This window comes from Macaca thibetana, chromosome 3, assembly GCF_024542745.1.
Source record: "Macaca thibetana thibetana isolate TM-01 chromosome 3, ASM2454274v1, whole genome shotgun sequence".
NCBI lineage: Eukaryota > Metazoa > Chordata > Mammalia > Primates > Cercopithecidae > Macaca > Macaca thibetana.
This window is the reverse complement of record NC_065580.1, coordinates 102,602,929-102,625,301: the sequence shown is the minus strand read 5'-3', so window position 1 is coordinate 102,625,301 and position 22,373 is coordinate 102,602,929. Positions and strand designations below refer to the sequence as shown.

Here is a 22,373-nt window from a genome sequence, read left to right as displayed (position 1 = left end):
GCTGTTCTGATTGGCATGAGATGGTATCTCATTGTGGTTTTGATTTGCATTTCTCTAATGATCAGTGGTGTAGAGCTTTTTTTATATGTTTGGTGGCCATGTAAATGTCTTCTTTGGAGAAGTGTCTGTTCATATTCTTTGGCCATTTTTTGATGGGGTTGTTTTTTTGTTGTTGTTGTAAATTTGTTTAAGTTCCTTGTAAATTCTGGATATTAGACCTTTGTCAGATGAGTAGATTGCAAAAATATTCTCCCATTCTATAGGTGGCCTGTTCACTCGACCTGACAGTGTCTTTGTGCAAAGACAAACTTTTTCTTTTATCTGGGTAGACGTAACCAGCACAAACCAATGGCAATGGGTTAATGGTAATGGTAATGTCTTCAGGCTCTACTTAAAAATTTTTTTGCTCATAGACTTTTAAAATAATAGTTATTTAATTAATTATGATTTATTTATGATTTTTATTTACTTTTATTTTTATGAATTTTTATTTTAGAACAGTTTTAGATATACAGAAAAATTGCAAAGATAATACAGAGATCTCATACAGCCTACACCCGGTTTCCTGTATTATTAACCTCTTACATTAGCTTGGTACATTTATAACAGTTAATGAACAAATATCTGTACATTCTGAGCAGCGAACATCCACACGGTATTCAGATTTCTTTAGTTTTTAATTAAATGTCCTTTTTCTGTTCCAGGATCCCATCTAGGACGCCACATTACATTTAGTCATCATGTCTTTAGGCTCCTCTTGGCCGTGATAGTTTTTCAGACTTTCCTTATACGCTAGTCCCTCTATTTCCAAGGGGGTTGGTTCCCTCAGGTACCAAAATGCTCAGAGGTTCAAGTGCCTGATATAAAATGATGTAGTATTGTCATATAATTTATGCACATCCTCCCATATACTTTAAATCACTTCTAGATAACTTGTAATACCTAACACAATGTAAATATTAACTAGTTATTGTATTGTTTAAGGAATAATATAATAATAATATTAAGTAAATAATAATAATTTTAATAGCAATAATTTTAATAATTTAATTTTATTAAAATAACAAAATTTTATTAAAATAACAAAATTTTATTAAAATAATAATTTTAATAATTTAATTTTAATAATTATAATTAAGTATAATAAGTAGTTATTGTATTGTTTAGGGAATAATGACAAAAAAATCTGTGAATGTTCTCTACAGATGCATTTTTATTTTTCTGAATATTTTCCTTCTTTAGTTGTTTGAATCCATGGAACCCATGGATATGGAGGCTCAACAGTATTTGGTGCCTTCGGCTGTTTTGAAGAGCACTGGTCAGGTGTTCTGTCACAAGTTCTTCAAGTGGTTTATCTAATGTTTTCTCCATGACTAGACTGGGTGTTTTAGACTGATTGTTTAATAAGTTTTATTTCTGTTTAGGTATGGTAAGGTCAACAGAGAAGGAGACAAATGCCATTGTAAAGAGAATTTGTTACCCACAGTTCCCAAGAGAGGGCTTCCATGTCATGTTATGGGGCCATCTGGGGAAGGACTGGTGTCAATTAGGAGGTGGGGGTGGGACATTGTGGGCAGGAACCTTTGTGGTGGTTTCTGCAAGAAGGAACAGGCAAGGCAGGGTAAGCAGGGTTGGGACTGGCTGGTTTGAATGACTTCGGGGGGCTGGAGCCTAGGGGCTGCCTAATACCTAGTTGCCTGGTACCAGGCCCTGGGGTGATTAGGCCCAGTAGAGAGTGGCCAGGGGTGTGAAAGTCCTACAAGGGAGGTAGTTGGGGTGTGGACTCTGGATTGGCCGATTTGTGTTTTAAAAGCACACCCCTGGAAGGAGGACTTCCCCTGAGGAGTTGGGGGTTTGGGGAGAGTGGGGCGACAAGGGAGGCAAGAGGCCAAGGTCAGGTGACTCGGGCATACTATTGGTTGTCCAGAACTAGCTGTGTTGGGCACATGCATGTAGGGCAGATGTTACAGCATCAAGTTTATGGAAGCTAGAAACATGCCTACTACACAGAGCAAAGTGACATTTTCATGACATCATATCAAGGGCACACACTATCAGCACAACTTCTCACTGAGTTTGACCTTGATCACCTGGCAGATCAGGCTCTCCTTTTGTAGACACCGCTTTCACTTGATGCCCACCTTTAACATTTATCTCACATGTTTGAAGTTTTACATGCATAAACATACATGTAATTTTCCCGGGTCTTGATATTGTAGAAGAATCAACCTGTTGATCGTGAGTTCTAGTTCTTAAAGGTGGTGCCCTCTTTGGGGTGCATGTCTCCATAGAATGGAGTCTTGGGCTTCAGGCAAGCCGAGTTTATAGGGGAGACTTGTGTTTGAACATCCTCACGGTTCCCTAAAATGGTAGTGCTTTATGTACTTCCAATTGCTGACTAAACACCTAAATAGATACCTGTGGCTCTGTCAGGAGTTAGGGCTGATCACCACTGCAATGAGATAAGATATATCCAATAACTTAGCTTTGAGTCAAAATACTCAGAGTGGTAGCCTATTTTCTACATATAAATGTAAAAATTCCTGGTTACAGCTCTCTAACATTGGTGGAGATGATGAGAAATATATAAATTTCCCTGCTCTGCTTTGGAAGATCCTGAGTTGGGGAAGGCAGGACGTGGAGTCAACTGGTGGATGATTCACCTGCATCTCTCTTTTCCCTATGCCTCAGGGTCTAAGTCACAGAACTGTCTGTGGAACTCCCTCATCGACGGGCTCACAGGGAATGTCAAGGAGAAGCCACGGCCAACAATTGTCCATGACCCTCGACCCCCAGAAGAAATCCTAGCTGATGAGTTGCCACAGCTGGATAGCCCGGAAGTCTTGGTGAAGACATCCTTCAGGTTTGGTGGATTGCAACTCAATGTGTTCCTTCTTATTTGCTTGTGGAGTTGTTTCAATCCAGTTAGATGCATAGTCAGTGTGGACAGCAAATTACTTCATTTCTTTGCACTGAGTAAATTAGAATTGATGAAGGAAGGTTGGAATCAATGCTAGCTGGACTTCTGGCTGGATTTCCTGAATGTAGTGAAGATCTTATCAGTAGTTAAGTTGCTGTTGGTATTTAATTGGTATTGGCATTTAAATGCTGAGGCAAAGGATTTACTAATGTTGGCAATTTGAATTGGATTAATGAGTCTTTTGCTTCAAAGGAGGATGACGCATCCAGATAAGGGCGTAGAAGAAAAGCACGTGTTGGGAATTAATTCAGTCCTGTGTCTTTAGAGTCTCTTGCTGGGGGAAGGTTTCCAGTTGTAAAAGATGTAAGAGCTGCTGCTGACGGAAATGAAGCGAGAATTTTCTCATGTTGTTTACCAGGTGGCTGTTTACTCTGTTCTAGTTCATCGTTTAGCCTTGCATCTTCCCGCAAGGTCTCTTATTTTCTTTTGGTATTGTACTCCATTTTCATTATAACTCCGTCCCTTACCTTCTCACACATATTAAATAAAAACCAATCTGAGTATGAATGTGGTGTAAAAAGGTGATTTTTTTTTCCCCAAATGGGTCTTTCAGACTCACATTTGAAACAGTAAATTTACATTAGACTGGTTTCAGAAATTAAGACTTGATCATTTTTCCAGATTGCTTTCTGCCCCTCCTTTCTTCCTGTTATATCAATTTTACTTCTTTCACTTTTCTTTCCACTATAGACTTTCATACTCTCCACATGGTTAGCAGAACATATAAACCTCATTTTTCTTTCCCCATAAACAATTCAGACAGCTCTTGGAGTTCCATGAAATAGATTTGAAAAGTGTACTCTCTTTTGCATCCAGGTGATATGCGTAATTCCTCAGTGAGAGCCATTTCATTGTGTGAAGGTTCTTAGTGTCTATTGAATTATAGATGAATTCAGAAAGGAGTGATAAATAGGGGTTTGGATTTCTTTATACAGTGTGACGAGTGCATTGGAGAGACAAGAATTGCAGGCAAATGCTGTTTTTATTCCTACTAAGGACCTGGTTATTGCATCATAAGGTTTTGAATAAACTAAAACTCACTCACCTGGAGAGAAGTACATCTTATGAACCTGCAATTCTCAGCAAGTGACTGTGATGAAAGAGGGGACTGTGAATGGCTTTCTCTGTCTTTGTGTTCTCGCCTTGGAGCATCTCTTATGGAGTCAATCTCTTCTCCTAAGGGTTCTTATAGCTACTCTTTTCACCCCAAACCAGGTTCATCATCTTCTTCGATGAACGGGCAAAGAGCTACTCTCATGAAAAGAACATCTTATTTGCTCACTCAACTCCTTTACTATCATCTGTTTTGTTCGCATTCTCTTGGTGCTCTTTAATAGAGAGAATGTATTGATGCCCATGAGTGTCATTTGATCTGTTAGTTGTAACAGGTAGCAGTGTCCTGGTTTCTGAAAGAGATTAAGTTATACATTGAATATCAGGACTTATTTCTGTTTCCTTGTAACACTTGGTGCTGTAGGAAGAAGACTGCAGGTGCGTGCAGGTATATGCCAACCCTTTAGCGATTGAGACAAGAAATCCATTAGTATTTATTTATTTATTTATTTATTTATTTATTTATTTATTTACTGGTACCCTTAATACAACTGTGTACTATTCTGTAGCTATCCTTTCTTCCAAAAAAGATGGTTGATTTTGATGACAATGCTAAATGGTAAATATTCTCTTCTGCAATTGTCCTTAACTGTGGTGGCATGATCAGCTGTGAGATTTGTTGTGCATAAATTACTACAAGTAAACTACTCAGGTATGGGAAGAGTTTATCAATGAATAAATCAGAGCAGAATCAAGGTTACCTTACAGCTCCTCTGTAGGGCCATTAACACTGAGTGGTACCACAATAAGTGTTAGTGATAGCTTTCATTACTTCCTTCTCTTTTTCCTTGGTCATACTTGGAGGGCATTTGGAGTTTAGGGCCAGGAAATATGGTCATCAGCTCTTACCAAACAAGATACAAGTGACAATGTCAATAAGCCCAATGTGCCAAATTATCAGGAGGTCCAGTCTTTTCTTGGGGTTCTTGACCCTCACTATTCCCAAGGACCCCCAGCCTTATTGACAGTGGTTCAAGAATCATTGCTTATCCTGCTATGCCTTCTGTCCCTTGCTAGGGAAATGAGGTCTCATGTTGAGCGTGGACTTTCTGACCTCAGTGAAATTAGGCATTTTTGTCACCAACCTAGATTACCTCTTCCTTGTGATGTCTCCTGTCTGTGGCTTCTGTTGTCTTTTCCTGACCCTTGGCCTCAGCATAACCACAGTTTTTCTCAGACATATTCTAATAATGTTGATTCTCAAAAGGAAGGGGTTAGATACTTAATTCCACTTTCCCCAGAAATCTTTTCTAGCTCTCTGTAAGGTGGAGGCAAATATATACAAGCTACCACCAGGACAAAATGTGTGTACTTGTTTAATATTTGCATTTAGTATTTTCATTTAAGTAGTTTTTTTCAGAGCAAAGGGACAGTCTGCTCTAAAGCTAAATTTACTTTCCATTTCCAAATATATGAATTATTTACACGTTTATCAATGATGGGTGTTTTTCAAAAAAATTTCAAATGTTTTTATGTTTCAGTCTCCACCAGACTCCCTGTTACATCAGCAATAACTGTTCTTATTTGCCAGGCTTAACCCAAAAAACTGAAGGATTCTGTCCATTTTAGAGATGAAGAAACTGGCCTGGAGAGAGAAAGCCTATAAAAAATTGCTGGTGGATTGCTGGTCTCCAATGCAGCAGCAAGGAGTGGCTTGGGAAAATTTTAAGTCTTACTTTATCACCCCACCCCAAATAAGTATATCATCTATAAACTCACGTAAAAAGCATGCTTGTGATTCAAATGCAGCTTCAAGACATGTCCCTGGGCCTTGTCTTCCAATCAGGCTGCGATCCCTAAGTATGGCCTGCAAACACTCTGGATTGTCGCTGGATTAATGTCAGTTACTAATAATGCCAGAGGGTATAGCTGAAAGTGAGAATTTGACACACTGACTTGGAAATAAAGCTTTTGGAAAATGAAGGCACCACCTTTCTTTCCCAAGGGTTGTGTGTCGATAGTTGAGGTTTGTGCAAATGCCATCTCAACTCTGGGTGTGGTCCCTGACAGTCTTCCCTCTTGTCCCCTTCCTGGCTGGGCAGTGCTGATGAGGCAAATACTCTGTGTATTGGGGCAGAGTCTTGGGACGAAGCTTCCAGGGCTTGAGGGGAAGGTCTCCTCGTGGCTGCCCAGGTTCAGATCCCAGCTAATATTGCTGGAAGGCAACACAGTTTAGTGCTTAGTTGTACTAAGGACTTTAGTCTTTACTCTCCAAGAAAGGAACAGTTTAAGCTATCCAAGTGGGAAAATTTGACTTCTGATAGTGGCTGTACTGGGTTTCAGTTCCAACTCTATTACCCCTGGCCAATTGCTTCATCTCTTCAAACCTCTGTTTTTTTCTCCTCTCCCCAACCCCCCAGCTTTATAAAGGTATAATTGACAAATAAAATTTGTATATAATTTACAATGTAAAATAATGTGATGTTTTGTTGTATGTGTACATTGCAAAATGATTAAATCAAGCTAAATAACATATCCACCGCTTCACATAATGTCTTTTTTTTTTTTTTTATGGCAAAACCTCTGTTTTCTTAACTGTCATACTAAGGTTGGGCTTAAAGAGTGGTCTGATGACTCAAACTTGAGTGTGCATCACAATCACCTGGGGGGGATTGTTAAAACAGATTGTTGGGCTCATCCCAGATGTAGGTGGGGCCCAAGAATGTTCCCTAACAAGCTTCAGGTTATACTGATGCTGCTGGTCCAGGATCACACCGGGAGAACCACTGCACTAGGTGAGATTTAGGAGTGTTTTGCTACGTTAATTTGAGCGGGTCACTTACCTATTGATATGGTTTGGGTCTGTGTCCCCACCCAAATCTCATCTTGAATTGTAATCCCATATGTCAAGGGAGGAATCTGATGGGAGATGATTGGCTTATGGGGGCATTTCCCCCATGCTGTTCTTGTGATAGTGAGTGAGTTCTCACAAGATCTGATGGTTTTATAAGCTTCTGGCATTTCCCCTGCTTAATCTTCTCTCTCTTGCTGCTATGTGAAGAAGGTCCTTACTTCCTCTTCACCTCCTGCCTTGACTGTGAGTTTCCTGAGGCCTCCCCAGCCATGTGGAACTGTGAGTCAATTAAACCTCTTTCCTTTATAAATTACCCAGTCTCAGGTATTTATTTATAGCAGTGTGAGAACAAACTTACCTATTCTAGCCTGTTTTAAAGTCTTTGAAATGGGGATAAAGAGACCCCCTTCCTGGGGTTTGGGGAGGATTTAAAGGAGATAATGCATGTGAATGAGCCAAGCACAGTGTCCAGCACCCAGAACGAGCTCAGTAAGTGTTAATTTTGTATTCGTGCTCAGCACTCACTGGAATCCTTGCATGCCCTTGAGCCTACACGTACAAAGTTAAATAGGATCAAACACGGGTTTTGTGGCTCCACGTGCAGACACTGTGGGCCCCGAAAGCTCACTAAACTTGTGGCATGAAAGGTCTGTTTTCAAAATCTGAGATTTTTGAAAAGAAGAAAGTGGGAGCCATAAAGAAAGAAAAAGGCTTCAGTGCCTGGAAAATAGACACTCCTGGAAACTCACCTTGGGTGCCTCTTTCCTTCTTTCTCATATTTTATCCCTTTAAACCTGTTGCTCTGCTTAGCTTTTCTTAAAAGAGGATAGAAAATAAATTGAACCTGGGGCTAAGGAAGACAGACAAGTCCATCTAGTCTGATTAGTCACAGGAATCTCAATACCTGCCACTAGAGGACCCAAGAGAACAGGAAAGAGCTGGCTGCTGAGAGAGGTTTCTCTCCCCAGCCTCTGGTGTACACATTCCCAGAGGTGGGAGGGACCTGGCTCAGATGGCACCACAAGTAAGAGAAGTGTTTATTGAGCATCTAGTGTTTATTGAGCATCTGCTGTGTGCCAAGGACTGTGCATTCATTTGCTCATTTAATCCCCCCAAATCCTGGCAAGTTGAGTATTATTTTCCCAGTTGTACAGGTCAGGAAACTGAGGCTCAGAGAGATCAAGCAGCTTGCCCAAAGTCACCCAGCAGGTGGCAGAGCTGGAGATTTCAACCAAGTCCACCTAGCTCTACAGCCATGCTCCTTCAGCATATTCTACTAGCACCACATAACCTTGGACTTCATGTCTCCGGATTTGTTGTTGGTGAAAAAAGATATGGTGTGATTGGTTATACTAATTTGAGTGTGCACTTTGGATATATAGTTTGAGTTATATTTTGATACATATTTTATGTGTCCTATAAGACTGGCCCTGTTCTATTGCACTGAATCTTTTTCTAGTCTAGACTTATGTTTTCAATCCACCTACCCCTTTTGGATAGAAGCCATTGAAGGCACTGCTTCTCAAACCTTATGTCTAAATGAATTCCTTGGGGAATCCTGTTAAATGCAGATCCTGATTCAGTAGGTCTGGGGTGCAGCCTGTGAATCTGCATTTCTAACAAGCTCCAACTGATGCAGTGGTCGGAGGACCACCACCTTCTGTGTGGTGAAACATAGGCTTTGGAATCCCACAAGTATGAATTTGTAAACAATCTTTTAAACTACATGATTTGAGTAATGGTTTTGTTCTCTTTCCTCATTTTTCACATGCAGACAGTAAAATAACGGGCTTTGGGGGCTGCTGTTAGGATTAAGTGGGCCAATGAAGGTGACAGCCTCTAAGTCTTTCTCACTCAGTTTTTAAAACCCTGTTTGGGAGAAGATTGATCCTCTATACCCCCAACTCTTTCGTGACTGGGTTATGCAATGGGCCCCAGCCAGGGAATATGAGCCCTATGGATGCTTTGTGAGTGATGCTGGCTGTGGGCCCGACCTCCTTGGGCAGTGGTGGAAATTCTGAAGCCACTCAGTGCATTGCCCATCTCAGTTACTTTGCCTTGAATCATGTGACTCCCAACACAGGTTGAGTTGCCAGGTTTTGATAATTTTGCACTTGGAAGAATCGTGTGCTTACTCCCTACAGAGTCAGTGGGGGCTTGGTGAGCTTCTCTTCCCACTTAGAATGGACTTATTTGGGCTTTGGCAAAGGCTTTCTAGATTCTATAGATAGCTTACTAAGAATATGTTCCAGAGAGCAGAACCGCATTGAGCCAACACCCTCAGCTACGGATGAGATTAAGGCCTTGTCAGATCCCATTTAATGGATTGCATTTTCCATGCAGAATTAAATCGTTGAACTCATCCTCATTTTGGCTTTTGGCAGTCATTTTTCCACTAGGGGCTGCTGCCAAAATGTCAGTTTCTGACTTGATTACTTTCAGGAAATGTGCAATCTGGCTGATGATATGGCATGGTGTGGGGTAGCGTCCCCTGGAGCTTCGGCCCCTCCCTAGGATGAATCATGGGTTAAAATTCCCAATTAGCTCATAGGAAGTCTGGTCACACATACTCTTCTATCACTGAGTGTTGCTCACCCACTGGAAACTTCTAGGGACACCTACTCTCCTGACTTAGTGTTGCCTTCCTGGAGTTATTTTTCACCTTTAGTCTTTGCAAATCCAAATCATTTGCCAAGGGGAAGAATGAAAGAATGAATTCTGAGAATTTTTAAAGCCCAGAGAAGTTTTTATTGCAACCTTGGCTTCACATAAAGGCAATGTTTAGGTCTCTCTTTGTAAGTTTTTAGAGACAGATTTTTCAGTGTTAAAAAATGACCAAGTATATATGAGGTAGACACTATTCCTCTTGCATTCTTTTTGGTCCTCTCCCTGGTATTTTGGGAAGAGAGGGCTTATCTCTGTGGTGGCCATGAGAATGTACCTTTCATATCTCTGATCACAGAAAGTGAACTTGACCCATGGTCTCCTAGCTTGTGTGGGGGAAATTTATCCCTGTGATGGCCAAGGCTGTGCATCCCAGAGGAGCCCATTGGCATTGACTGAGCATGGCAGGGACCCTAAGGTCAGCTGTTCTTGGGAGACATGGAACTCCTCCGATGGTGACTTTGGTGTTCAGACTCACTAGTGGCCTTGCTGAACTTTCTTTAGAGCTGCAGTACAGTCTCAGATACTTCTACCCAACTTTCTTTTACTGGGAGTCAGACCTGCATCCAGTTCTGATGGCTTTCTCAGCCTCGCTCAGCTCTTTACTCATTTATTTTTTCAGATTTTACTCCAATACATCTCTTGTATGTCTAATCCTGTCTTGACATCTGCTTCTCAGAGAACCACAGTCTCCCATCACACTGCAGTTCTCTGCTGGTGCACTACTTCTAGCTTGGCGTGGGGGGCATAGCTCCAATGCTACTGGCATAGATATTCTGGGCCAGTCTCTCTATATTTAATTTTATATTTGATACTGTATCTTCCCTATGGGCTCTAGTGGGAGGGAACATGGGGCAAGTCACAATTTTCTTTACTATCTTGTACTTTTATTGCCTTACAGGGGATTTTGGGGAAGCATTGAGAGTAAAGAAACTACAACATAAGGAGAAAATTGTAATTATACTCAAAATATTATTGTTTTCATTGTCCAAGAAATGTTCACAAATGTTGAACTCCACACAGAAGGTCTGCTGATGGACGCCTCTGGCTCCTAGCCAGTGGGCTTGTCTCCAGGGCTGACTACCCCTAGAGAATGCATCGTTTTTCCAACCAGAGCACACTCTTCTCAGGCCGTTGAGAAATCCAGGCTTCCACCCCCGGGAATGTAGCTCATCTGAGGTGTCCTCAACCCCTCAGCATATGCCTCAACCACAATAAATTTTAGCGGCACATTTTACAAAGTGTGAGTTATTCATCCTAGAATAACCCTCAGGAAGCTTTCAGTGCTGTTGGGTTGGGAGGAGGAGCGGGACACTCCTTCTGGAGCTTCCACCTAACTCACCCTGCCAATGTGAAGTGTGGATAAACTTCTCTATGTTTCCTAATTAGCAACAGGAACTGCTGTTCCAGCCCACATAAAGACCCAAAATATGCAGGGAATCCCTGAAGTTCTCTCTGAATAAAGGAAGAAAGTGTGAAGATTTGAGATCAGCTTGGACCAAACTACCCCTGGGGGTCAGTGTGGGGTACGAGATAAATGCACTTCTCGTCTTCAGTTGCATAAGCAGTAACTTCATTGTACACAACCTGTAGACTCACAGGGAGGAGATTTTCAATAGAGTACTTGATGTATGAAGGTAGCACCAAGAAGCTATGAAGGTGGGAGCAGCAGTGTAGAGGAGATTGGCAGTGAGCTTATGGCTGTAGCCCAAGGTCAAGGGTGCTCTGTGCTCTCTTGGATACCTCCACAACTGGGCTGCCCAACCTCCTATCCACGTGCTGTCTGGACACTACCATTGACCCATAGTAGCACATCCCACATTATTCTTATTCATATTTTGCATTAGATACAAATTTTTCTGGGTGGCAGGGACCCACTGCCTGGATTGCCTGGCATATCGTAGATGCTTCGGGTGTATTTGTTGATTGAATGAATGGGCTGTGGTTTTGCAGTCCAATTCATTTTTTATGGTTTAGCTCATGAACCTCCTATGAAAAGGGTGGTATAATTCTAGGAGCTGGAAGTATAAATTCAGTACATCTCAGGCGTTAGAGAAATTCCTGGTTGGGAGAGAGGGCAGCAAGAGTAATGCTGTTGAAAATGCATTGCAGAATTTGGAAGCCTAAAATATAGGCAGTGGTTTGCAGAAGTCAGCTAGTAGGGGCCTACCCCCACCATATTCCTTCTGTCTCTCTTCCCTCTTCTCTCCTCTCTCTCTTCCCTCTCCTCTCCTCTCCTCTGCTCTCCTCTCCCTTCTTTCTTTTGACAGAGTATCGCTCTGTCATCCGGGCTGGAGTGCAGTGGTATGATCTCAGCTCACTGTAACCTCTGCCTCCTGGGTTCAAGTGATTCTCGTGCCTCAGCTTCCATGCCCAGCTAATTTTTGTATTTTTAGTAGAGATGGGGTTTCACCATGTTGGCCAAGCTGGTCTTGAACTTCTGGCCTCAAGTGATCCACTTACCTAGACCTCCCAGAGTACTGGGATTACAGGTGTGAGCCACCACACCTGGGCCATATTTCTTTCTTCACTAAAATGTTTTGACTTGGCTTATTGGAGGATAGAGGGTTTATTCTTGTCAATTAGTAGGGAATGAAGAATCACTATCCAGAAAATGTACTTTATAGATTATCAGCCTAATGTGAGAAATACCTGTGTAACAGGGCTGCAATTTTGTCAATACCCCAAGATGTGTGAGAAAATGTTGCTTCTTAATTTCCTTTTTAGTTGAACTACTCTTCCTCTGGAGCCCCCACTTTAAGGGGAACTAGGGAGGAACCCTACATTTAAAGTCGAATGTGAACTTACCATTTGAATGACACTTTTTTTTTCCCCTGATGATTTAGTTTTCTTTCAGAAAATGCTCATTGGTTCAGATGTCCCTTCTGGCACCCTGCAGCTCACCAAGATGGTGTCTGGTTTTTGTGACTCTGCTGTCTGGTGTGATCTGGCCCCCCTTGCTGCCTGTATTTCTCTCCCAGCCCCTTTCCGCTCCCCCTACGGCAGTGCTACAGGCCCCGAGGAGAGTCTGGTTTTGATTATTGTGTGGTTTAGGATTAGCCTGTGGCTACTTTGTCCCCATGGCAACCTCCAGGACTAACCCTCAGTCACAATCCCAGGTAACTTCTGAGATTTGGCTTCAGGAGCTTGTGGGAGCCTCTGGGGGCCTGTCCAAACCACAAAGAGCCTACAGACAACCTGGAAAAGCTAACACTCAGCTTCGCTTTACCTGACTCTACTGGCCACCAAGTTTACTTTGATGTAGAGCTTCCTGTTTTTGGGTGAATATCCCTCCAGAGAGAGAAGAGGAGGACACCCACGTCTCACCCTTGCCTCTTCTGCTCTAGTTTCTCTTCTCCCTGTCATCTCCCCTGCCAGAAAAGCTGGATCTCTGCCTTTCTACTTCTCCTCCCTTATAGCCTCCTCCTTCCCAGTACCAGGCTTAGGGCTAAGTCTTAATGGTGGATGAAGTAAAGAGACAGATTGGCCTACCGATATGGGACTCTACACTGGGAACTATCTCAAAAACACCATATGTCACCCCTTACAACTTTCCGTGATGAATGACTTTAACTGCATTTGTTTGTTGCAGTGAAATTAAGGTACCCTAAATAAAAATAAAGCAGACCCCTTTAAAACTGTGCCCTGTAATAATGCAAATCTGTCTTGATGTGATTGGTTCATTACCTTATGATAATTTAGCCCTGTGTTTTACTCTGTAGAAATATTTGTTCCTATTTACAGCATTAGGGCAGGGTTTTTGACCTTGCTAGAGGAAAAGGAGCGGTTTCCTTCTTATTAAAATTTTTGTGATAACAAATGCTCTCTTCCCATTCATGTGCCCAGTGCATACTCTACAATTGCATCCTGTGTTGGGCACTGAAGCTGCATGAGGTGAATCAGACCACTGCAGGCCCCATTTGTCCTCCGCTACCCTCTCCCCGTCTCCCAGACCTCACGGAGATGGGTGAATATGTTGAATGGCACTATGGTATAACCATAAAACAGATCATCCTGGATTATGGTGGACATAAAAGGGAAGCAAAAGGAACGGTGTGAACCAAGGCCAGGAGACAGGAACACATGCCTTATGTTGAAGGAACGCTTTGATTTGTGACTGAGGCATGTGAATGAGAGGCAGGTAAAGTTTGGAACCAGGTAAAGGAAAGGTAAGCCTGGGACAATGTAATGTAGGGCCCTGTTTGCCATGAGAAAGAGTTTCAGTTTTATTCCACAGGCAGAAATCTTCAGAGCTCTCGGAAATCTTCGAGTAAGTGGAAAGGAGACTGTATATATTTTTAAATTAAGTTAAAGAATTAGGAATTATATTTCCATGCCTCAGTCTCCTGCGCACGTAGCATCGAAATGAAGGTTTCCTGGCCTGTGACAGAGATGAAATAATGGAGCTGGAGAACAGCATGGGGATTAAACACTGGGTGTTCTACGGTGCCTGGAGGAAGTACATGGACAATTTTGGGAAGAAACTTGTGAAAATATGCTTTCCCACATGGATTGGAACAGAGACCATTTTTTAAAATTACATTCTTCTAAATGCTGTAGTAGCTAATGGTCATTGACTAAACAGTCCTACAACTGTATCCTAGCTGCAGATCCCCATTTATTGATTACTGTTAAGTGCAACCAGAAGTGAATTTGCTAGGTCCAATTACCTCCTAACACTGGAAGTCAGCTCAGCTGTGGGAGCATTGTTAGTTGCACAAGAGCTACAGACATGCTTGTCCTCATTTAGAAGGGACGATAACTCCAGCTCAGGCAACGAGGCTCAAGTACTTGAGGTGGGCATATCACAAACTGCCTGAGAGCATGACTCATGAACTCTGCAAAGTCAGAAATAGGAATATGTCAGTCAAAGAGTAAACGTGGTCTAGGGATCCAAAATTTTAAACTTTGATTTGTTTAACATTCTCATTCTTTGAAAATGGCCCCAGTTTTGAATAAGAAAACTGTGTGTGAAGGGGACCTGCGTTATAATTTTATAATTATATGCTTGTGCAATGTTCTGCTAATTATTTTATCCTTAAGTTCATCTCTCAAATCAGGGTTGAGTTTCCTTAGTTGTTAAATTTCCCTGGGTAGCACTCAATCTGGCTGTAGTGTATAACTCTAAGCCAACTTATAGGTACTTGTATTTAAGAAATGCTTTTGCATTTGTTTTTTAAAATAACGTTTTGACAATATTTAAACTTCTAGAACAATTGCAAGACTAATAAAATGAGCTATTGTCTTCCATCTAAGTCACCTTTTAGCCTTTTGCTACATTCGCTTTAGGTTTATCATCTATCTATCTATCAATCTATCTATCTATTTTTCCCCCCAAATCTTTTAATCCTAAATTGTAGACATCATGACCTTTCAGCTTTAGCTTGCATCTCTTAAGAATAAGGTCATTTCCTTACAGTACAGTTACCATATTCAGGAAACTTAATCTTGATATTATGCTATTATCTAATATACAGTCTGTATTCAAATTTCACCAAATGTCCCAATAATGTCTTTAACAGCCATATTTTTTTTCTGATCTAGGCTCCACTCCAGAAGCACACATCACTTTTAGTTGTCATGTTTCTTTAGGTTCCCTTAGTTTATTATTTGTATTTTATTGACATATTTGTACATATTTTTGGGGTACATGTGATATTTTGATACAGGCATAAAGTGTATAATGATCAAATCAGGGTAACAGGGATGTCCATCACCTCATACAATTATCTTTTCTTTGTTTTGGGAACACTACAATTCTCCTCTATTTATTTTGAAATATACAATACGTTATTGTTAATTATAATTTCCCTATTGTACTGTCGAATACTAGAACTTATTCCTTCTATCTAACTGTATTTGAAATAGGGAGGGGAGTTGAAGAGAAGTTGGTTAATGGGTACAAAAAGATTGTCTCCTTTAACTGAAACAGTTTTTCAGCCTTTCTTGCCTTTCATGACACTGACATTTTGAAGCAAACAGGCCGTGTGTTTTGTTGTGCAGAATGTTCCTCAATTTGGTTTTTCGGATGATTGCCTCTAGAGTCCTCAGGTCATCCATTTGACAGGGATACTACATAAGTGACACTGAGTCCTTCTCGGCACAGCAATGAGGAGGGAGATTTATCCTATTATGGGTGATGTTGACTTTGGCCACTGGTTAAAGTTGTTTCTCCCAATTTGTCCGCTGTCAGGGTACCTTTCTCACAATCAATGGGCACCTTAATTGTGATCAAATCATCTGTGGGGAAACACTTTGAGACTCTCTAAATAACCTTTTTTCCAACAAACATATGCAGTGATTCTAGCATCACTTGATGGCACTTGGCTAAATCAATGGTATTTTCTAACTCTATCACTTCTTTTCTATGTATTGGATGATATTTGACTATAAATAAGAGCTTTCCTTTTCTCTCCCTTTCTATATTTTAGTATCGGTATAGACTCTGGACTCTTCTTTCATCCAATGTTTTATAAGCCGTTGTATCTTCACCCTACCTGGAGTCCAGGCAGTTGCTTGTGAGAGAAAGGTCACAAAGGCCCAGCAGAGGCAAGGTGGGGTGGTCCATCAACCCTAGAGGGAGAGACCTCAACCCTAAAGGGTAGAATTGAACTTTGACTTAGAATATGAAGGTGTGTATCAGCAGATCCAGGTCTAATTCCCTGTCCTACTGGTGACGTGAAGGGCCAAGTGGGGCTCTTGTGGGGTCCCCTAATCTGGTAGAAAACACTCATAAGTGGGAGCTGAACAATGAGAACGCATGGACACAGGGAGGGGAACAACACACACATGGGGCCTGTTGTGGGGGTAGAGGGAGGGAGAGCATTAGGATAAATAGTTAATGCATGTAGGGCTTAATACCTAGGTGATGGGTTGATAGGTGCAGCAGACCACCATGGCACACATTTACCTGTGTAATAAATCTGCATGTCCTGCACATGAATCCCAGAACTTAAAATAAGTAAAAATAAAATAAAATGAAAAGAAAATGATGTCTTTTTTTTTTTTTTTTTTTTTTGAGACGGAGTCTTGCTCTGTCGCCCAGGCTGTAGTGCAGTGGCGCGATCTCGGCTCACTGCAAGCTCCACCTCCCGGGCCCACACCATTCTCCTGCCTCAGCCTCCCGAGTAGCTGGGACCACAGGTGCCCGCCACCACACCCGGCTAATTTTTTGTAGTTTTAGTAGAGACGGGGTTTCACCGTGTTAGCCAGGATGGTCTTGATCTCCTGACCTTGTGATCTGCCTGCCTCAGCCTCCCAAAGTGCTGGGATTACAGGCGTGAGCCACCGCGCCCGGCCGAAAACTATGTCTTTTATCTGGCCTTACTGATGCCATTAGAATTATAGGAAATTGCAGAGTAGAGAGAAACTTATGGAATGGATTGGGGGAGGCAGTTACTTAGCCAGAGAAAGGAGTTTGGGTGAATCATCCCACTTCTCACGTGGCCGTTTCTGCCCAGTTATGCTGCTCCCTGCTCCTGCTGACCCATGACCCATGGCTGCGCCAGACACCATTGTTACTGAGCGTTGTGTTCGTCTTAATGATGGTGTAGTGGGAACACTGAGCTCTGGTTTAATCCCAGTTACACCCTTGCCTGCTGTCTGACCTTGAGCACACTCTTTAAGCTGAGCCTCAGTTTCTTCATCTGTTTAACAGGATTAGATGTTCTTTCCCTCAGGGGCTACCTGTGAGGAGTCGAGGAGGCAAGCATGCGGTGAGCATGGTGTCTGGCAGCAGCTGATGCTTTATAATTAGAAAGTGATATGATTCAGTGTCAGCATCCTGCTCAATGCTTGGAAGGTGCACTGTGAGCTCTGGGCTCTGTGTTGTTTGGAGGAATTAACCTTTTCTGGGTTAATCAGCTACGTTCACTGGGCCGTCAGCACTGACCAACCACTCTGCCACCTGGGACCTTCGAGGTGGTTTCTCTCTTTCGTTTCTAGCATTTTCCTCTTATCCCTCATCCAGTCACGTTGTGTATGATGACAATAATAGCCAACCTGACTAGAGATCGTGTGTCAAGCATTTTTCTACAAACTGTATGTGTTAAGCTGTTGAATCCTTACAACAACCCTGTGAGACAAGTGTTTTTATTACTTCCATTTCACAGATGGAGAAACTGAGGTACAAAGACATTAACATATTCAAGATCCTACTATCAGTTGGTAGATCTGGGATTCAAAGCCAGAGAGTTTGACTCTAGAAGCCACAGTTAACCACTGGGCCACACTGCCTCCCTGGTCCAGCAGTGAGGCAGAAGGTCTGTGTCCTCTGGTGTTGATGCTGCTGTGGACTTGCCTTTCAATGAGGTCTCTTCTTCCTGCCTGCCTCTGCACCCCGATCCAATGCCGGTGCCACACCAGCCTGCTCATTTCCTGCCATTTCCTTGTGCCTGGTGTGGACGCTCACTGCAGCACTGGCTGGCCAGCCACCTTGGGGTTATTCCCTGCCTGCCCGGGCCTCCTGCCATAGATTGTTCAGTCTAAGAATGCAACTTTAGCTGCTGGGCTGGAGAACTAGGAAGCCCTTCTTCAGACTCACTGCCTGTCTGGCTGTGAGCTCATGTCTGCCACACATTTGCCTCCATAGACCTCACCTGTGAGCAAGTCACCAGCATCACCTGTGGGCTTGCCAGAGCCCTTTCTCTGCTGTGACCACAGTGGTGCCCGCTGTGTGGTATGGGGTGGTAGGGAAGGTAGGTTAGCACTAGAGCTTGGAGTCAGACAAACCTGAGATTCCATCCTGACTCTGTAACTTACCACCTTGGGGAAGTTACTCAGCTTTTCTTGGACTCAGTTTTCTTTTCTGCAAAATGGAAGCAATAATGATGGGAGGATGGAATGAGAAAATGTATGTGAAAATACTAGGCATAAAAATTCCTGAAACCTGAGTAAGGTTGTAGTTTAGGTAATTTTATTATGTCCACTTCAATTTCCTGGTTTGGATAATGTACTAAAATATTATCATTGGAGCTGGATAATGGGTACCTGGGACCTCTCTGTACCATTTTTACAGCTTCTTGTATGTCCCTAATCATTTAAATAGAAGGTTAAAAAAGGCATTTAGTGTAGTGCCTAATCTCCACTAATTATACTTATTTATTTATTTCATTTTAAATTTTAAAATTTTTAAGTTTTTGAGGCAGTCTCACTCTGTCACCCAGGCTGGAGTGCAGTGGTACAATCACAGCTCACTGCAGCCTTGACCTCCCAGGCTCAGGTGATCCTCCCACCTCAGCCTCCCGACCTCCCAGGCTCAGGTGATCCTCCCACCTCAGCCTCCCAGGTAGCTGGGACCACAGGTGCAAGTGACTACACCCGGCTAATTTTAAAAAAATATTTTTTTGTAGAGACAGGGTTTCATGATGTTGCCCAGGCTGGCTTCAAACTCCTGGGCTCAAGCAATCCACCTGCATTGACCTCCCAAAATGCTGGAATTACGGGCATAAGCTATAGCGCCTGGCCATACATTTTTTTAAAAAATTATAAAATATCACTAGGAATTCTGTTATTTGGCTCAAGCTCAACCTTTTGGGGAGAGAGAGAAAAAGGCAGAGAGAGAGGAATCCACCTAAGATAAGGTGACCAAACAAATTCTAAAATCACTTCCCTATTCTAATACATCGAACAATATCACTTCTCTTCTTGCTGAAATTTTATCTTCTCCCACTTGAACACCTTGCCTTTGACTATACTACGTGGGCTCTATCCTGTTCAGATTTCTGATTGACATTCTATTTCACTGATTCTTATCTCAGGCTGCATAGTAGACTTATGAGCTATCAAACCAGCCTTGCTAGGTGGGGCCGGGAGGAGCATGTTTAAAACTTCTTTGGTCCCATGCTGCTGCCATGCAGCAGGGCTGAGAACCCCCACTCTGCTTGTTCCAGGCTCCCCCTTGACCTTTTCTTGTTTTCTTTCATTCTTCTCCATCCACACTGCCTTGGTGGGTGCTGCCTCTGCAGGTCACTGTTTCTCTCGTGACCATTAAGGCCCATCTTAACTGTAGTCACCAGATAAAGACTTTGCTCCCTTCTCTTCACAAGTTTATAGCATTTATCTGGAATGGGCATCTAAAGATTTGGAATGATCACAGAATGAGCTTTCCCACCCCATGAGATGCCATATGTCCATGCCATTTTAGATAACTGAAGTGTCACCAAATGTCCCTTATGTTGTCTTTCTCCAAAAGCCAATTCAACAGAATGCAGGCGAATTGCATGTATTCTTTTGGGAACGTGATCTGTAGAAGCTTTCAAAAGCCTGCTGGGCACTGACTATTTTTACTACTATTTCAATGGCTGCCACGTTTCGCTCTGGATAGGCTGACTTTGAGACATTGCCTCAGTTTCTTAGATACCAGTCCCTCCTTTCTTAATCTTTTCCAAAGTGAAATGTTGCCATAAAAATAATAGGCATACACTGTAGACCACTGATAAATGGTAAGAGATAAAATGTCCTGAATATGATCCTCATGATCATTTTGGCTTTCTGAAGTCTTAATATCTATGCCTTATTCTCATAGTTATAATTATAGTGTGGCTACAATTTTTTTTTGTCCTAATTTTTTTGCGGATCATTTTATCTTAGTCATTTTGCCATGTTGCCACGTAGTGTGTATGTGCCTGAATGTAATGAATGAGCGTTTATTTACCCACATCACTACTGCTGGACATTTAGATTCTGCTCAGATTTTCACTCTGTAAAGGAATGCTATGATATAAGTCCATATCAATCTAGATAATTTAGACTGCATCGTAGGGGTAGATAACTAGAAATGGAAACACTGGGTCAAAGGGCATCTCGACTTAATAGTCCTCATTAAAAGAGGGGCCCTGAGTAGCCGTTTTCGTGGGGCTTCTTCCAGCAATTCCCATCAGCCTGGAACCCTTAGATTTCATGCAACAGGGCTCATTTGTCACAGCTTTGAAGTCACTATTTAAAATTATTATTTTCAAGGTAGCCTGCCATTTTTTTAAAGCCAGAGCATGCCTGTGCTGTTTTGGTGCCTTTTGCTGACACACTGCTCATGTGAGGACTGTAGTCACTGTCTTTTCTGCTCCTGGCGGGGATCCATAGCTTCCCTCTTTCATGCCCTAGCAAAGTGGGTTCAGAAAAATTATCTGCCACACCCAAGGACACACAGCTGAACAGCAGCAGAGTGGAGGGTGAAACCTGCATCATTTTGACCTCCAAGCCTTTGTGCTTTCCACTCCACTCCATGACCTACGTGGAAACAGAAGCAGAGAGAATGGAGTCATGCTCTGCTCCAGAGCAAGGAGATGGGATACAGGAGAGGAGAAAGCATGTGCCTAGGAAAGACTTCAAGGAGGTTCTTGCCCTCAAGGAACCTAGAATTTAGTGAGAGAAATAGAGAAGTAAATCAATGATTCCGCATAGTGAAGTGGCATTTGTTTGCACTTAGTAAAATAAAAATGTCATCATAGGAATAAACAGAAGAACATTCGAAAACAGCTTTATTAAGATATAATTGACATAGAAAAACTGTACATGTTCAAATATTCAATTGGCTAAGTGTGACATTTGAGCCTGTGAAGCCATCACCATGATCAACATAATGAACCATTACCCTCAAAAATTTCTTCGTTCCCTATTGTAACTCCTCCTTCCCGCCTCTTCATGCTATCCCCAGTCTGTCCCAGGCAGCCACTGATTTGCTTTCTGTTGCTATTGATTATATAGATTAGTTTGCATTTTCTAGATTTGTATATAATGGAATTATGCAGCACGTATTCTGTTTTCAAATCTGGTGTCTTTTACTTCGTATAATTATTTTAAAAACCATCTATGTTGTTGCATGTATCAATTCGTCATTCCTTTTTGTTGCTAAGTAGTATTCTGTTGTATGGATATACCATGATTTATCCATTCAGCTGTTGGTGGACATTAGCATTTGCCAGTTTCTGTAGTATAAATATTCCCACCATTTCCAATTTCGAATTTCCAAAACAGAGTCACAGAATGGACTTGGGAAGAGATGCACACAATTAGCTCTCAGGAGCTGTAAGAGACAATCTGCTCCATAAAGGCTAGGAAATTAGTTCTGGGTGATAAATAACTATGGAGTGGAGGGAATTGAAGCATTTCATGGGAACAGTTGGTAAGTGGAATATCTTTGTCTTAGGGAGTCCTTTATCATTCTATTTGTGGGGGTGGGGCTGGTTCTAACTTAAAAATAGCTGGTTTGGGGACTTTGCACATGTGACTGCTAAGAAACACTATTGTGTTTACAGAGACTGTTTGGTTTGAAGGAAGATTTATTGCTTAGGAAATAAATACTGATTATGGGCCAGAGTAAGTAATGTTTTTAGGAGTTTTTACATATATGATTATTTGAAGAATAGAAGAAAATACATTCAATCTTTTGGGGAAAAGCGTTTTTAAAAAAACTCTTTACATTCCCTATCTAGACAGTTTAAAAAATCACTGTGTTTTAGATGAAGTGTGGAACTGTGCTCTGACATTTTAGATATCATGTGGAATGCAAAAGAATTAATTTTCAAAGTTAATAGAAAAACATTGTGGAAAGAAAAATTGAGCTACTTTACTTTGTCTTTCAATATTTTATACATCTTCCTCTCTGTGAATAATAAATTATATTTATAGGAAAACAATGTACATTTATAGCAGTGCTTTTCATTCCACACAATCCCAAAATGTTCCTCTCTGATCCCTCCATTCATCATTGAGTAGCAGCAGTTATCTGGCAGAAACACCACCAACAACCTGACTGTGACACCAAGGAAGTCTCATTAGGGACTGTGGTCAGACATACGCCATGAGAGGTGGCTTGGAAAAGAG

General features: G+C 41.9%; 1 protein-coding gene across 1 annotated transcript in view; it reads left to right on the top strand.

Annotated features, from left to right (window-relative positions):
* Positions 1-22,373, top strand: part of PDE1C (phosphodiesterase 1C) — a 534,574-nt gene that overhangs the window by 128,787 nt on the left and 383,414 nt on the right. The window contains exon 3 of the mRNA XM_050784828.1: positions 2,692-2,863. Coding sequence (XP_050640785.1) covers positions 2,692-2,863 — 172 coding nt within the window. The remainder of the gene's footprint in view (positions 1-2,691; positions 2,864-22,373) is intronic.